Genomic DNA, 17861 nt, shown 5'->3' on the forward strand with positions numbered 1-17861 from the left:
CCCTCCTCTCCTCCGTGTAATTATCTTTTCAATAATATGCTCACTCTTCAGAAGGATGTCGTCCCCTTAAATCTTCTTTCTCCCAGTTTGTCTCCAAAGCGCTAGATCAGGTAAATAGTAGCTCTGTCTCTCTCTTAGAAGACGAGACAAAGCTGAAATGGACACATCTTTCAAAGAGGAAAATTAGGTAAGAGTAGAAAAATAAGTGGACTCATGCCCAAAATGCCCTGTTTACATACACCTTCCTGGAAGTCAGTGTCTGCTTTGTCATATACTGTAGAATCGTTTCATCAAGGTTTTAAACCTGATAGATTTTTTTTTTCCTAAGTCACTTTTGGCAGCAAGGCATTTGAATTTAGCACCTTTTTTATATTTTGTTTATTTGAATTAGACATTAATGGGTAATTTAGAGAGAAGGCGATAATCTGGCAACATTCCCAGAGTTTCCTCACTTTTGAAAATACCAGGACTATTCTAAGTGAAGATAGTGAGTTCCCTCTAGAGAACTGTGTAAAATGTTTATACCTCCCAACAGAGTCAGGTGTGCTGCGTGCAAGGCTTATTTCCCAGAGGCCTTTGCACCTGATGGTTTAGCGAATCATCACTGTTGAGTGAGTGCCCACAAGCCACACAGTGCTGCGCGGGGACCCAGGCACCTTCTCAGCTTTACCTGCTGCTTCTCAGAAAAGCTTTCCCGGGTGTTTGATAGCATTTTGCAGTTTGAAGGTTGACTTATCTTGTTTGTTAAAGATCTCTTTCTGAAGTACCTTCAGTACTACTGGGGTGACCTCATTTCCTTGCCTTACACTTTATTCTATTACGTGCCAACTGTTTCTGTTAGGAAAATTATTTGAGAGGCCCCACACATAATGCTTTCTTCGTGGCCCCTTCCTGCCTGTCTATGCACGTGGTCAGAGTGGATATGACCTGGGGTTTTCCCTAATCCCCTTTCTTCTGCATCATGAATGGTTTTCCATGTTATTAACTGCAGTGAGCCCTGAGAATTTACGTCCCAGTGGACAGGACCATGAACCACTTCTCCGAGAGAGAGGCTGCTACCCGCTGCGCCCTTGCCCGGCATGGTGGCTTGTCATCACAACTGAGTTTCTTTGGCTGTCGTGAAAAGAAGAAAATGTTAGTGAAAGTGGAAAGCAGATGATAAGTTGTGAGCAGCACAGGAAGTGTGGGCTTTTGCTCAGAATGTAACAGACATGGTCAGGGCCTTGGTCTCAGAACTGGGGGTAGCCAGCTGCAGGCCTAAGACTCAACCACTGAAACTCACAGGCTTCCTGGAGCTTTCAGTTGGTCTCTCTGCTCTTAAATAACTCACTCCTGCAACCTCGCCCCCTGCTGTTCTCACAGGGGAAGGAGGACTGTCTGACAAGTCTTGTGAACTAAGGAAACGCTTACACATAGGAGTTAGTAACGGGGGGGATAATTTCTATAGAATAATGGACTTCCTCAGTTTTCTGGAATTGTTGCCCACTAAGATTCTTAGTTTAAGAGCACTGAACCTAAGCGGCTCATCCAGGCTGCTGTGTCCTGCGACAGTTTCAGACTCTCTGGGAATTGCTTTTCCGAGAGAAAATGGGATTATGTTACCTTGGAAGTTGCCTCTAATTCTAACATTCAGTGAGTCTGAATTCTGCTTCAGCTCTGGAGCCTCTGATACTGGGGCAGCCCAGTGGATCCGCTGCGTAGCATTTTGATTGTAGAGTAAGGTTTTGTTTTGAAGTTTCTCTAAGGCACGTGTCCTGAGTTTAGGTCGGTATTGGAAACAATTTGAAATAAGGATGCTCATTTCCATACTCAGCACTTTCTAACTTTGAAAGAAAGTGTCTGAGTTTCTGCTTCACCTTTTCCCAGGTGACATCTCCAGCGTGCTCCACTGTGAGGCGTGTACCCTCCCAGTTCCTTAACTGGTTCCAAGTACCAGGGGCTTAAAATTGAAGTCCTGGTGCTCTAACCAAACCAGAATTGCTCACCTTCCCTCCTCGTGTCCTCTCCTCAGCAAACACTAACCAATAGGAAATTACGATTGTAACACATTTTACTCAGTTCAGTCAAGTTCTTACCTTTGCATTTCTCTCTTTGTTGATCCTTTTAAACAGGGTCCCAAGTGAAGTATTTTTCCCCTTCTTTTAACTACTGAAATTATTAATGAGACACTCAGCTTGCATCTGTGATGTATGTTGTAAATCTCTGGAAAGAATCACTGTGCAGTGACCCCCAGAGGTCAACCGTGTCACCTGTTTGTTCTAACTCGGTGACTTTCTCCTGGTTTAGTTTTGTTTTTAAGAGATCTGGGGGAGAGGGGGTCTTTGCAGTCTCTCTTTGCTGACTATTTTATTGTCAGGAGCAGCTTCTCCAAAATTGTTACTAATGATAACAACCAACATGTATCAGATGTTACCATGTCCCAAGTCCTGTTCTATATTAACTTCTTGGAACATGCTGTTATTACTCCACTTGACAGATGAAGAAACTGAGGCAACAGCAGGTAAACACCTTCACCAGGATACACAGTGGTCATTATCTCCATGTTGCAAATGAGCAGGTTAAGTAATTTACCCACAGCTACTAGGTGACAGAGCCAGGGTTCGGAGCAAGGAAGACGTAGGCCACTCATCCTGTCACCGGCGGGTCGTGTCCCACGCCTTGAATGTGCCCTCTGCACTGGCTCATTTGTTCAGTGAGCCACGAGGGGAACAAAAGACAAGCTACTTGCCTTCAAGGAGCAAGGAACAGTGTTTGGGAAGTACAACAACAATACTAGAGATTAAGAGGAAAAAAATCCTGTGAAGTTAAGGGGAAATTTTTAGAAATGTGTATTGTAAAACCTAAATTATTAAATACACAAATGGGATGAAGCCAACATAAATGTGTGAAAATGTTTAATTACAGTATATTTTATGAACTAGTACTTTTCTACCTTCAAGCAAGTATGTAATAACTACTCTTACAAAGTGCTTGCAAGCAAAGAGGGCCACAGGGACTTGCTTTAATAAATAGGAAGAAATTATGTAATTGACATGCTGATGATCAGCAGATGAACTTGTAGGGGAAGAGGGGAGCCGGGAGCAGCTTCCCAGAGGCGGCCTTGTTTGTTTCTGTGCACTCGGGAGCAGTGTCCGCCACACTGTCCACAAGCACCTCACATATTTGTCACTAATGTGAAAAACGAAGGTCTGGCCTTAGTTGCTGTGAATAAGGAACATTGCAGGGTGCAGCCAGCAGTAGTCTGAGCCTGGCCGCTTCCGGCTGTCACTCATCGCACAACAGTGTCCGGGCCGCCGTGTGCAGCTGCGCAAGGTGCACACGGTGCGGCCCTGGTTGTGCGCCTCCGTTTGTAGAATGTGTGTCTTTGGAAGCAGAGAACTTATAAGTAGGTGGGTCTGATGGGCCTTTTATTTCTAAATCACATTGAAAAAGATGTTTTTCAGACAGGTTAAAGGTTTTTCTCTAAAATAGGTGCCATCTGAAACCTTCCTTCCCCCTTCATTAAAAAACGTTCCTCATAAACTGAGCAAAGGCGAACTTGAAATGGTGCCTAGTTGAAATGAATGCAGTTCCAAAATGGTGAGTTTCACAGAAATCATAACGGTTTCCGTTCAAGAGGAACAATATGTAAATGTTGCTAGTTGGCGACCCCCCAGCTATTGGAGAGAGAGCACCTTGCAGGCCGTGACAACCTCGGTGTCACCATGACCCAGGATTTTAGTTTCCACTCTGGTCAGTCCAGAACCTCTCCTTATTATTGAATTAAGCTGAATTCAGCCTCTCTCCTGCAGCAGTGGCTGTGTCCGCCACCTGGGCTCGCTCCCCCCAGTGCTGCAGATGACAGGATCCTGTTTCCAAAGGCTGGCGCGGGTCACACCCTCCTCAGCTCACTCCTTTCTTTCTTGAAATGGGTTGTAATACACTGGCTATGTTACAGCTTTCTATTACCCTAACCTTATTTTACAGTTAAATGGACAGTGCTAGGCTAAAGTATTAATCCCATATTCTGTACTGCTTTGTCATTAGAGAAATATTCAGAATATCTTACTAATATGAGAAAAAGTAAATTGAAGTAGGTCATTTTATAGCAAAAGGAAGTTTATGCAGTCCTTTAATGCTCAAATTCAGCCTTCAGGTTACAAGATTTAAGCATGAATTTTTCTTAACAGATTGATAGTTATCATGAGTCTATCAAAACCTGGGAATTAGGAAAGAAATGAAAATTTAAGGCACAAATCAGCTTAAAAAGAAAGGAAAAAGTAAAAACATAAAGCAACTTTAATTTTTAGTGTGAAGCTAGTCATTATAAGTAATTGAATTAAATTAATATTGCTAATTAAAGTCAGCAGCATTCACTCCCCTCGCCCAGTGACTAAGCTGCCTCCTTGCAACATCTTCATCACTGGCCTTTAACTCTGCTCCAGGCCTGGGTCACGACGATCCTGGCCAGCAGTGTAGAAACACAGGATGTGGGCGTGCAGCTTTACCTTACATCTTAGCAGATGCCGTTACCTGTCTTTTCAAATGTGGAATCACAATTTACTAACTCTAAGAGGGGCACCAAATGTCCTTTCAGAAAGGGCCCTTGGCCATTACGCAAGCAGAGCAGAGCTCTCCCTCCAGGGGGCGCCATTCCCACATGGTCTCCGTGGCCTAGCGCAGGGCACAGCAACTGAGCCCGGGAAGGACGCAGGTGCTCAAGCAGTGTGTGACAGCGGGGACTCTCAGATGCCCCTGAATTTGGCTCTTGAGTTAAGATAATACCTGTTTATGTTTGTTCTGTCAATGCTTTTTCTCATATTTACTTTATTTGAGAAATAAATTGGAATGTCTGCATCATGAAAGTAAAATTTGACATGACACAGTATATAGTAAAAAGATAATTCCACTTATCAAAAAGTTATATTGTTAATATTGGAACAGTTTGTGTCTGTCCCATGACATTCTGTCTATTCATTGTTTGTGTCCAACAGTAATTATTGTTAGTGTCATGTGGTTTTCCCCCCCACAGCAAATAAAATAGATAATCTTGTATTTTACCCATTTTATAGACGAGGAAACTGGCCTTTGGAATGACAAGTAGCTCTCTGAAGGTCACCTATGCAGCAGAAGTTTATACCCCTGCCCTTGGGGTCCTGAGGTCAGATACTGGCATCTGACTGGGCACATATGTCCCCTGGGCCTGTGTGTGATGTCAGTTTTGGGGATAGCTGTTTCTGCGAAGATCCGCCCCTGTTGTGGGAGAGGCAGCCAGCAGGCACACAGCCCGCTTCCCCAGAGTGGCTCTCGGTCACCCCGTCCAAGACACTCTCCCTCCTGCTGTGTGTGAACTCTCCCTGCTGCTTTTCTCTTCACAGTGCTCAGCACCGTCGGACATTGTCTAGATTTACTTCTTTGCCTACCTGATGCCCACCAGGATGTCAGCTCCTTCCTTTGTTTACCACTGAGTCCCCAGCCATTAGCCCAGAGCTGGCATAAGAGGCTCTGAAGAGCTGTTCCCTAAACCAGTGAAGACAGTGAGTCCCAGAGACATGGGTACACCTCCTTGTCTGCCTGGATGCTCGGTGGCGATTCGGTGGACTAAATGCTTAAGAATTGTCTTTGGGAAGTGAAGCTAAGGACCATTTTTTTCTGTTTCTCTCTATGCTTCTATATTTTCTGCATCGAGCTTGTATTACTATATAATTAAATTTTTAAACAGTTAACTTTTATGACATAATATAGAAAAAACTTACCAAAGGTGAAATGCTGAAGTCCTACTATCAAGTAATAGGTCTTTCCTGCTCTTTTACAAGCTTGGTGTAATAGTATAACTTTTACATTTTGAAGACTTTTTAAAATGCATGTTGACCTCAGAAAAATATGGTGCCTTATATATCAGTTCGAAACAAATTGTCTCTATATCCACAAATAGTAAGCTTTATGCCCTTACTTGGGGTGACCAAGCTTTCACTTGGAGCCTGCATGTGTGGTCTCCTCACTACTCAGCCGGTCTCCCTCAAAGCGGTGCCTAAAGGAGCCGCATTGTGTGGTCAGCCTGGGGGAAGGTGTTTGAAATAGGGCTTTTGTTTTTACACGGAAAGGATCTTACCTAAATATGGTAACCTGTGCAGAATGCTCAAAGTCATTTGTCATTAGGGAAATGAAAATTAAAGCCACAGTGATATCCACTACACCCCGATTGGAATGGCTAATGGTTTTCTGATTGGCAATATCAAGGACATAGGACAATTAGAAGTCAGACATTTTTGGGAGGAGTTTCTCATAAGTTAAACATGCATTTACCACACAACCCAGCACTCTCAATCCTAGGTTTTTTCAAGAGAAATGAAACATGTCCACACAAAGACCTGTATGCAAATGTTAGCAGCTTTATTCATAATTGCCAAAAACTGGAAACAACCCAAGTGTCCACAGCATGGGACACTGCTCAGCAACAAAAGGGAACAAACTACTGATGTATGACAATACGGGTGAATTTCAAAAGCTCAATTCTAAGTGAAAGGAGCCAGACACAAGTGCTGCACACATACGACTCTATTTATATGACGACGTGGAGAAGGCAGAACTGCAGGAGCAGAAATCAGATCGGCGGTTGCCAGGACTGGGAACGAGATTGACCACAAAACGGCACCTTTTTGTCATGATAGAAATATCCCATGTCTTGACTGTGCTGGTGGTTGCAGGACTGTATCTAAATTCCAACTCAGTAAACCTGACTTAAAGTAATATTATGTAGGCCCCAGCCAGGTAGCTCAGTTGGTTAGAGCATTGTGTAGGATGTGCCAAAGATGTGGGTTCCATCCCCAGTCAGAGCGCATACGAGAAGCAACCAGTGATGCTTAAGTGGACCAACAAATCGATGTCTCTCTCCCTCTCTTTTTCTCTCAAAAAATTTAAAAAGTAATGTTATGTAGTAGATGGCTATAAAAAGTGGTGAATGTCTTTGACTAGACAACAAGATAAAAGCATAGTTCGCTCTAATTCACAAATACATTGATCATGAAATGTAGCTAATATCCACTTATTCTTTCCCACCCAAGGTAAGGTGTCTGTCCTGTGATTGGTGCACCATTGTTACCCTCCACGGCATAGGGCGTAATACAGAACATTCTGTGCTCATGGTAATTACTGAATGACTGAAACAGAAGCAAAATTTTCTCTGAGTGGAAACATTTAATAGTTCAACAAAAGCAGTAAGCTTGGACTATGGATTGTAACTAGCAAATTTAAATGTTCTAGAGTCGGGTATAGACTTTTGTGACCCTCCTGTAATAGTGGTGGTGACTGGAATAGAGTCCGGCTCCTGCTTCCTCTGTCTGCTGCGCGAATCTCGCTCCTGGTGGGTTGGACTCTGAATTCACTTGGTGACCAATTTCCCGAAGCTGGTATGCCAAGATGAACCCACTTGAAAACTGCGGGCTCTTGGACTTGGCTGCAGGGCCCGTCCAGCTGAGGTGGGCTGGCCCGGCATCTGCTGCCTGCGTTCTGCTGCATGCCGGATCCATCTGTTTTCTGTCAGAGCCGGTGCCAAGAAATTACTAATCTATTAGAGAAACGGGAGTAAGACCGCACTCATCCTGGCTTTTCCTCTCCTGTGCTGCCTCGCTTACATATTTGGGTTTTGTTTATTTGGGGGAGAAAGATACATTATCAGCTGGGCAAAGAGCGGGGGCCATGAATCTTCTTTCGCTCCTTCCCACACAATTTTATAAGATGATGGGGAAAAGGTCGTATTAATGGTTATTGATAATATGATTGTTGGTGGTGACACCACCTGCATTTACCAGGTAACTGTTCGGCACTGTGCCAGTCAGTTCCTACCTATTCCTGATTCTTGTCATTACTTTTCAGATGGTTGGGCTGATACTCAGAAAGGCTGGGTAACTTATCCAAGGTTGTGCCTCTAGGAAGCATCAGAACTGACATCCAAACCCACATCCTAGAGCCCGTGCCGTAGTCACGGCTGCCTCGGGCCGTCTGAAGCCTTTAGAACCCACTTTCCTCTGGCTCCTGAGGCCACGGGGAAAGCCTACAGTGCATTAAGAAGAAACGGGGACTTTGTATTTCTTCTACCAACCAGAGAGGCCTCCATGGTGAGGACATGCTCCCAACATGAACTGACGCGTGCAAGTCATAGGTCAGCCGACTGGCTGAGGATAAGTGGGCTGGGAGCCCCGCATTCAGTGGCTCCCTGAGAACCAGCACGTGCGTGTGTGCGTGTGCCCGTGGGCACGGTGGCTGTGCCACCTGGGTACAGAGCGCTTCCTGCTGAGATGAAGCCCAGCTGCGAGGCTGAGCACAGTGTTGAAACAACTCCTCTCTCTCTAGTATATACCATGCCCAGAAAGGGTGGAGGTGGGTGGGCTCCAGGGACTGAGCACCCGGTCATGTCTTTCCTGTGTTCGCTGAAGCACACCCCTGACTGCCAGCTAAACCCCAGGGTGACAACTTTCTCAGTCCCAGCTGTGAGCAGAGTTAACGAAGTCAGGAGCCTTCCGCCCTGGTGACACTGCGCGGCGGGCCTTAGCTGCAGTGGCCGCATCGAAGCGCCTGTTTTCCAAAACAAGATTAAAGTGTCATTTAATTTCCTTCGAAAGCAAAGAGTGCGTATGTTTTCACTGCATAAAGTTTCTTACCAAATGAGTCACCAAATGAGCATTGGGGGCAAGTGGAAACTAGCTACAGAGTCATAGCATGAATATGTGAATTAATTTCATTTGCATTCAAACTGTGAATGAGTTTATTTTTAATAAAAGCCAGAGCCAGAAAGGAGCACTAGATTTCAGTGAGGTCAGGTAATGTGGACGCCGGGGCCTGAGGTCAGGAGGGGAGGAGACGTGTTCGTTCTGCTCACAGGAAAGAGCTCCACCGGCTGGTGTGTTGAGGACTCGGGGGCGGGCAGGGCTCAGCAGCCCGCCCACTGCCCTGCGGCCCTCCCTGCCAGGGTGGTAAGCAGAGGGCGCCCTTTCCGCCAGGATGGTGAGCGGGAGGGCAGACCTTATGTGGTCCCGTGGGATGGGAGAGGCAGAGGCACCTTAAGAACCCTTGGTAAAGAATGTTGAAACTGAGGGACAGTGACTTTCTATCTTTTGCTTGAAACAGTGTAAGCTTGGTTATTTCTGCAAAGGTGGAGTAGGGTTTCTTCATGAAAAGGCAGCTGAATTTGAGGAGCTGGCCGTGAAGGCCTGGCTCATGTGCACCCCTGTGGTCCCCGAGGTGATTTGTGCCAACCTGTCCTGTTCCTTCTGTTCCCTGTCACTGTCCCATTGATTACGTTGCCAGTGCCTCTGTGTTCTCCCCTTTCTGCCTTTCTCTTACCTTCCCGAGGATGACCAGGTCACTCTCTGTGCTGTGGAGCACTTCACTAGCTTGTCCCAGGATTGGCCTGCAGCAGGGGTCAGCAGGTCATGGCCCACCTTGGCCCACCGCCTGTGTCTGTGAATAAAGTTTTGTTGGAACACGGATGGTCCCGTATGTGTATGTATCGCCTCTGGCTGTGTTAGAGCAGCAGTGGCAGTTTAGTTGTGACAGACCACCTGGCCCATGAAGCCTGCCCAGCCCTTTACAGATAGTGTGCTGGCTGTGGTCTACATGGACAGTGACCTCCGCACCATCTGCAGTGAGTCATACCCCTCTCGGACAACCAAATAAGAAAGTACTCGTGGAGCTGGCACAGAGCGAGCAGACAGCCACTGTTGGAAAGTCCATGGATTTCCTGCAGATTTCAGGGGAACGCAGCTCCTCCCTCTTGTGGACCTGAGAATGCCTGGTTTTATGATTAGGAAGATACTGTTGTATCAGTGTGCTTTTTCCTCCAGCATCGGAGCCGCCGCACCGTGCGGTGTGCCTGGACTCTGGTCTGCATTCACAGGCTGTGTCCAGAACAGCGATGTATGGGTGAGACGATCCTTCCTGAAAGTGGTGAAACACTTATTCTTAATTCTGCAAACACTCATCTTTCCACATGTATTTTATTTCAACAGTCACTTCTTGGAAGGCAGCATATTTTATTGTTTAATTGCATGGGTTCCAGAGTCAGTTTGCTTGAACTTGAATTCTAAGCTACTAGCTGTTGGTTTTCTTCATTTGTAAACAGAATCATGGTTGTATTTGTATTTCACTTGGATTCAATATGTGTGCACTCAATCAAAATAAAAGGTACAGAGGAGAGCGAGCAAAACCACTGGCGTGGTCCAGGCCGTGCAGCTGCCATTCTACCCCGGGGGGGGCATGTAGCTCCTCGTCTCGGGCCCCTCCCGCTTCCCAGGTGCCACCATCTCACTGTGCGGAGTTTCGTTCCAGTACTTAAAACTGTGTTTCATAAGACGTGGCACCGAGGACAAACCAGCCACTTTGTCTGGTGCTCAAGCCAAAAAAATAAAAATGTTCCCAGCACCAGAGGAAAACAGACTGTGCTGGCCCAGTGTCGAGTTTCCTCACGGCACCTCCTGCAGCACCTTGGGTGCTGATCGTGCCCATCTGTGCATTTCTTCCGCGCCATCTCTGAACCCGCCATCCTAACTGTCGAGTGTGGCCCCTGGGTCCAGTGCGAGCGGAGTGGAACTGGAGTGATGGTTCGGGTTGAAGTGCAAGAGTGGGACACGTTGGGGTGGAGCAGCGCCCGTGCTGGCATCTAGTACCTGTTCGCGGACCGTGTTACTTAGCTGGGTTTCCCTTCCACGCTGTGTTGTCCTGTGTGGCTCCTGCCTTTGGAATGTGCAGAAGAGCATGTTTGAGACTGGCCTCGCAGGCCAGCGGGAAAGGGTTAACGCAAGTGACTGTGTGTGTTGATCACACTGTTGGACACGGAGTATTCCCAGTGAATGTTTCACATGTTCGGATAGTAAGTAAAAGGCTTTAATTTGTGTTTGTTTGGTTTTTGTTTAGGTAACTACTCCAGACCCCCGACATATAGTGGGGTGCCCAGTGCAAGCTACAGCGGCCCAGGGCCTGGCGTGGGCATCAATGCCAACAACCAGATGCATGGAGCAGGGCCAGGCCAGCCATGTGGTGCTATGCCCCTGGGACGAATGCCATCAGCTGGGATGCAGAACAGACCGTTTCCTGGAAATATGAGCAGCATGACCCCCAGCTCTCCTGGCATGTCTCAGCAGGGAGGGCCAGGAATGGGGCCACCAATGCCGACCGTGAACCGTAAGGCACAGGAGGCGGCCGCCGCAGTGATGCAGGCCGCTGCAAACTCGGCGCAAAGCAGGTACGCAGTCGGGGTGGGCGGCCTGCGCGCACGCGAGCACGTGCTGGCACCGGCCGGCCCGGGTCACACGGGAGGCAGGGCAGTGGACTGGCATTTTGCTTGGCCGTAAAGCTCAGAAAAATAAATGACAGACCAGTTCTCTGAGACACTGAAGAAGGAATCTTGAGTGGGGGGCAAGTCAGTTGTGGGTGTTATTTGAAATGTCTGTGAACTGTCATTGACTGTCCCCCCCAGAGTCCGTGCATAGGCGTGTCTATGTGGTTCCCTTTAAAACAGCAAAGTTTTCCCAGGAAATCAAAGCCTGTGAACTAGTTAAAAGCTAAAACCTTGAAAAAGAGCCTCCTCTTAAATCACCCCACCGTAAATGTTTATGAAAGAGAAACTCTGTGCACATATGCGTGTCGTGTGTGTTTATCTGCGTGTGTATGTGTGAGATCCATATACTTCATATTCTTTTGTTTTATTTTTCTGGGCATACCTGTCTGTCTGTCCACACCAAAATGAGGTTAATAAAGCCAAGGTAATATTTCAGAAAGTTTAAGTTGATCCAGGAAGGCTTTATTCTCAATTACTTGTTTTCAATCTTGGTTTTAAAATTAATTCTTGAGGTAAATACTTGACCTGCATAAAAATAACATACTGAAAAAATTCTGAGGCCAAAGTGAACGTTTTCAAAGAAGCACATGCAAATATGCTTCACGTTGAACATACGTTAAAATTCATTTTAAAACAAAGCATGTTGGAAGATATATATGAAAATAGAGTATCTTGGAGAAAAGTTAGGTTCTGATTTTTTTCCCAAAGGGCAAATACAAAGAGTGTGTATGTATGTGCACGTGCTTTAACTGTGTCCCTCTGTTACTTTTCCTCTGAAGCTGCATTTTGAGAATGTTAGGGACCCCTCCAGTCTCACTTTTTCCTCCAAATAATAAAAAAATTCCCTTGAGGACTCATTCTCTTCCCCCCCACCTCTCCATCTCTCCCCCCCACCTCTCCATCTCCCCCCCTCTCCATCTCTCCCCCATCTCTCCATCTCCCCCACCTCTCCATCTCTCTCCCCCATCTCTCCATCTCTCTCCCCATCTCTCCATCTCCCCCCCACCGCTCCATCTCTCCCCCACCTCTCTCTCTCCCCCCCACCTCTCCATCTTTCTCTCCCCCCTCCATCTCTGTCCCCCCCAGCTCATCTCTCTCTCCCCACATCTCTCTGTCTCTCCCCCACCCCACATCTCTCTCTCATCCACATTACAGTTAGAACCTTCTTAACTCCAGCACTGTACCTCTAACCGGAACCTGTGAGACTTCAGGGAATGTTTAATGAACCTGTATGTAAGGACTGGTGTGACTGGTCCAATAGAAGTTCTCATTTAGGTTTAAATGAATTGTCTGTTGTTGCAACTCATAAAGCACAAATTATTTTCTATTTAAGTAGAAAGTACTTGATTGGATTTGATGTGAAGCCTTGGATAGTGATCTGGGAGGAAGATAACCATAGAGGTGTTGACTAGAAAGTCTTGCTGTGCTCCCCTTCTGAATCAGTTTACCTATCGCCTCCTAGAAAGTCGGGTATCACTACACATCCATGCATTTGCATTTTCTATTTGTAATCGGGAGGCTATTCCAGGGCCTGCCTTCGGGTGCTGCCCTTTTGAGCTCTCCAGAAGTTTGAATGGGGACTCTTTATTTTTTGGCTTTGACCAGAGTCAAAGCTCTACTTCAGAACTGTGAACCGAGATGAGACCTGAGAATCTTACTCTGCTCTCCTTTGCCCTACCCCCACATGTTTAAGGAATGTGCCCCGTTCCACGGCCAGGCAGCTGCAGGGCACAGAGTATCATGCCGCGTCCTCTAACCCTCCCCACCTACATGTGGAAGCGACAGGTGGACAGGGGTGTTCATACTTGTCAACAGAACAAATCCAAAGAAGTTGTCTTCTGTTCTACTTTAGGCCACCATACATTAGGTCGCCTGCTTATCCCAGCCAGTCTGGGGCTGGCGGACGCCCCATGTTTTCTTCCCAGCACCCCAACTATGGCAACTCTCAGGCTCCCATGATGCACCAGCCTGACCAGTACGGGTAGGTAGCAACAGACCCTGACTCGCTGGGGACCTGGGCGTTTTTTTAAACTGTTAATGAACGTGCCATCTGGCTGCGAAAGTAACACCCAAAACAAGAAGTGAAAGACCTAAAAGGAAATTCTGAGAGGGGTTGTCGTTTGGTTTTTGTGTGTGTTTGTTCTGTTCGCTCTGTGTTGTCTCGTTAACGGCGCTGTGCAGTTTGGTAGCCGCCTGCATGCTGTCCCCAGGTCTGTCTGCATGGCTGTCCGCACGGCTTTCCTCATGCCTGGGAGGAGTCAGCGTTTTATCCACAGGCCAGTGATGAAGTCCCCTGCTCTGGTGTCATTCCCCCCACTGTGGTCTCGGGTTGTCTGGGTACCTGTCCTGTGTTGTCACGACAGTGTGTGTCATTCCTTCCACCGCAGCGACCGGCCCCACGCCCCGAGTTCCAGGTGCTGGGGCCACGCTTGGCAGAGACTCACTGCAGGAGGCGGGGCTTAGGTTACTGGCCAGACCGTGAGGAATTTTTGTAGATCACCACTGAGTAGACTTCCATGCCAGAGATTTCTGCTGTCTCCTCCTCCTAAGGAGTTGTAGGATATTGAAGTCACCAGAAAAATACAACCAAATAATCCTACGTAGAATTTTCTTTCTAAACACAGTGTTGCCGTATTATTATCAATTACAACACAGGAATTACATACAGCAACAAAAAGTGTCTCTTTGCTACTACAGAACTGTAATATCAGGCTGTTACTGCTTCAGGTTAGTGAGCGCACTTAAAGTATATTATTACTGAGTGATTTACAAATCAAAAATATTACGATAGTACGATTGATACCATTTTTGCATAGAAACGATAAGATTATCCTACATTGAGGGACTCGTGCAGTAGTTAGTTTCTGTGGAAACTTACCACATTTTTGTTAAAATTGGGATCAGTCAACTAGCTTTGTTTAAAGATGAAACTTATGGAGCTGTGCTTTCACTAGTTACGAATGCATGACACAGAGAGCTTTTTAATAGTTTTATGTTCAGTATACATTTATTTCTACAGCAAGAGCAAATGATAATTCTGCAATTGAGAGTTCTAAACCCTGTAAACATGGTCCTAACTGTGGACCAACAAGTAGAGAATCCTATCAACATAATCCTAAAAGTGCAATAACAAATAGAGAATTGGGTGAACACACTTATTTGGGGGGAAACTGTCTTTTCCTCTTGTGGCACCTTCAAGGTCACTGCATGAGCCCAGAAGAAGGTGGCAGTGGGGAGAGGAGCATTTGTCATCAGCTGCTAATCCATAGGATCCGTCCTTCCCCACCTCAGGAGTCCTATCTAGACCCGCGCAGCTAGCTTGCCTGTGCTTTGCCAAGCCACATTAAGCAGCTGTGTAAAATGAATTTAAATGGCATGCATCAGAGTAAAATCTCTTCCACTGGGGCAGAAAATCAATGTTAGCTCACCAGCACGAGGAGATAGGTCTGTGCTGCAGCTAGCAGCATCCAGGAGCTTCCTAGAATGCAGCTCCTCCTCCTGAATTAAAAATAAGAGAAGAGAGATCTGATAAAGCGCTTGCGGGAGGCTCATCTTCCCGCCCCACCTGGTTAGCTCTGAATCTTGTCTTTCATGTCTACGGTATTCTTTCTGAAAAAAGAAAGAAAGTAAAGTTTTATTTCTATTTTAAGTCTTCCTTCCTTTACACTTTGCAATGCACACAACCTGTGGTGCTTTTTTTTCTCTTTTTTTTTTTAAAGCAGAAGCTTGAATGTGGGGAAATGTGTGTGGTCCATGTTTAAGCGCTATGGGTTAGTGAGTTTGATTTTCCACATGCTTTTGGTGTACTTTACAGCTCATTGCAGCAAACTCGTGTTTTTGTTTGTTTTTTCCCATTGGCAGCTGTGGGATTAAATTTAGGGTGGCAGTTTGAAGAGCCAGTTCTCTGTCCGTCTCTCTTTGGGAGAGGAAGAGGTGTTGTAATGACTTCTAAGTCAGAATCCCAAAGGCTGGAGCCTAAGAAAGAAGCTGAGAAAGCAAATTAATGACGCGGTAGTGGGTGAGAAGGTGTGGCAATTAGGAAGAGAGCTCACTGTAAAAATGAGGGGATGCGGGCAGGGTGCTTCGGGCTTTCTCCGCTGGTTGAATATAAGGCCGTGGAGAGAGAAACACACAGGTGTAACTGTTTCAAAGCTGTTTTACTAATTCCTTTCTTTAAGAGACGGTACATGGCTAAGACCCACGTGCCACATCGAATGAATTAAGGATTATATAGATAAATGGTTTTTCTTTCTCACCTTTTGAGTAAGGATTCCCTCATTTTGATTATAAGAGAATTCACAGTAGAATGTGGTGAATCAGATTGTTTAGCTATTAGACTACCTGAGTAATAATATCCAGTATTTGAAATTAACAGTCTATACCTGTTCAGGTCACACACACACCCCCCATACACACTGATAGACATTTTACTCAGAAAATGCACTGCTGGGTTCAGTTTTAAATCATTTCTAGTCAACCTGATATTCTTTTGAAGTAACAAGAAACAGCGTTGGAAATAGTGGTTGATCTTATAAAAGCTGGCTCAGAGATTGCAAATGACTTTCATCGTCAGCCCCGTTCTGATGGCTGTTGGCACATAGCATCATGTGGGCAGGGTGCTGAGGCAGGGGCCGAGCCCAGGAGAGCCAAAGTCAGCCAGGATTTGGGAGAAACTTCGGCGTGTGGTGCCCTAAAGCAGCATTGCCACAAGCTCTGGCTATAGCACAGTCTGTAGTGTTTTTTGAGTGCCTGAATCCATTGTCAGTGAGCTCTATGCTCACACACACATGCCATAAATTTCCCTCGGTCATTTAGTGTGTTTCACATCCATTTGTTCATTCTAGGTGGTGCCTGCTAGTGTCTAACAATCAACATCGCTGCCAAATACACCTGGTTTATGGATTTGAATATTTCAGTTATCCATGTTTTTCCTTGGAAATGATCTCCAAGTATGAGGCATGACTTCAGCGAACTTGCAGAAGCCTGGCAAGCCCTAGATCTTTAGGCTGGAGTAGATTTTGATTCTTGAAGTCTTGTCACCTCCAGCACCTCTTATGTGTCAACTTTAGTCAAGTCTTCAGTGACTTGATGGTTTATGTCAATGTTATGTCGATCTTTTTTTTTTTAATACGTTTTTATTGATTTCAGAGAGAGGAAGGGAGAGGGGGAGAGAGAGAGAAACAAGAATGATGAGAGAGTCATTAATCTGCTGCCTCCTGCATGGCCCCACGGGATCGAGCCGGGACCGGGAATCCAGCTGAGATCCCCTGGTTCGTAGGTCAGCGTTCAACCACCGAGCCACGCGGCTGGGCTGGGCACGGATCTTTAAGGTGATGATATTTTCATAAGAACAGGCTCCAAGAGGATGTGGAGCTTCAGTTCTAGAACAGTAGGATTCGGAGCTGAAAGGGCTGAGATGTCATCTGGTCTCTGCCTTGATTTTATGGTGCAAACTGAGGCCTCTGACGCTCACTGCTCAGCATCAGATGGGCAAAGCAGACCCACGTCTCCTCGGCCGGTCGCTCTTTCCTCTACTCAGTGCTGCCTCGGTAGCTTTTCTCTTTAAAAAATAAATCTCAGTTTTAGTTCCCCCTCCTGGCTAAAGGTAATTCTCTTAGAAACCAAATACTAACCTCTGTCTTAGTGGAGATGCTCCTTCTCACGTTGAGGTCTGGACTTTTTCCTTTCCTTAGCTCAGCCCGTTTCACCTGAAAGGAGGGTCTGCACATCCCCACGTAGACGCACAGGGCAGCGTGGGTGGTGTGTGTCTGGACCCCACCTCCTCTGTGACAGTTCCCTTGGTGGCACATGGGGGGTTTGAATTCCTGTCCTTTCATCCTTCGATTGCCCAGCAGAAGGGCTTTAGCATCTGTGCTGAGACTGGGTGTGGCTGCGACAGGAAGGATTCTGAGGTGGCATTTTTACCTGGATAAATGCAGACCTCTCCAGTGCCCACTCAGGCCACGTCCCTCATCGCCTGCTATTCCCAGACTCCCTAGTGGGCGAGCTGAATGTCTCGAGGAGGAAAACTGTTAGACTTCTGAGCTTTAAAAACAGTGAGTCCCCCTGGCCGGTTTGGTTCTGTGGTTAGAGTGTTGGCCTACGGACTGAAGGGTCCCGGGTTCGATTCTGGCCAAGGGCACCTACCTTGGTTGCAGGCTCAATCCCCGGCCCCGGTCTGAGTGTGTGCAGGAGGCAACCAGTTGATGTGTCTCTCTCACATCAATGTTTCTCTCTCTCTCTTTCACTCTCTCTGAAAAGCAATGGAAAAATGTCCTTGGGTGAGGATTTAAAAAAAAATTTTTTTTTAAACAAACACAGTGAGTCAAGTTGAAAAGTATTCTTCTTATCCTGAGTAGCACAACCACAAGCGTGGAGACCTCCACTGTAATACTTGATGTCATACTGAAAACTAGGATAAACTAGGATAACGGAAATTACCTTTCAAATATTTTTGCTTTTAGTAAAACAGGAGATTGGGGATTTTAATTAACATTATTTGCGAATCCTAGCCACCCTTTAGCTGGGGGCAGAAGTTCCACGGAGC

At 46.3% G+C, this 17861-nt stretch overlaps 1 protein-coding gene across 2 annotated transcripts in view; it reads left to right on the forward strand.

The window, feature by feature from the left end:
* Positions 1 to 17861, forward strand: part of ARID1B (AT-rich interaction domain 1B) — a 349992-nt gene that overhangs the window by 284293 nt on the left and 47838 nt on the right. For both annotated transcript variants that reach the window (XM_081139612.1, XM_081139613.1), the window contains exon 8: positions 10891 to 11218. In XM_081139612.1, coding sequence (XP_080995738.1) covers positions 10891 to 11218 — 328 coding nt within the window. The remainder of the gene's footprint in view (positions 1 to 10890; positions 11219 to 17861) is intronic.

Source organism: Miniopterus schreibersii (genome assembly GCF_964146895.1).
Source record: "Miniopterus schreibersii genome assembly, chromosome: 6".
Taxonomy (NCBI): Eukaryota; Metazoa; Chordata; class Mammalia; order Chiroptera; family Miniopteridae; genus Miniopterus; species Miniopterus schreibersii.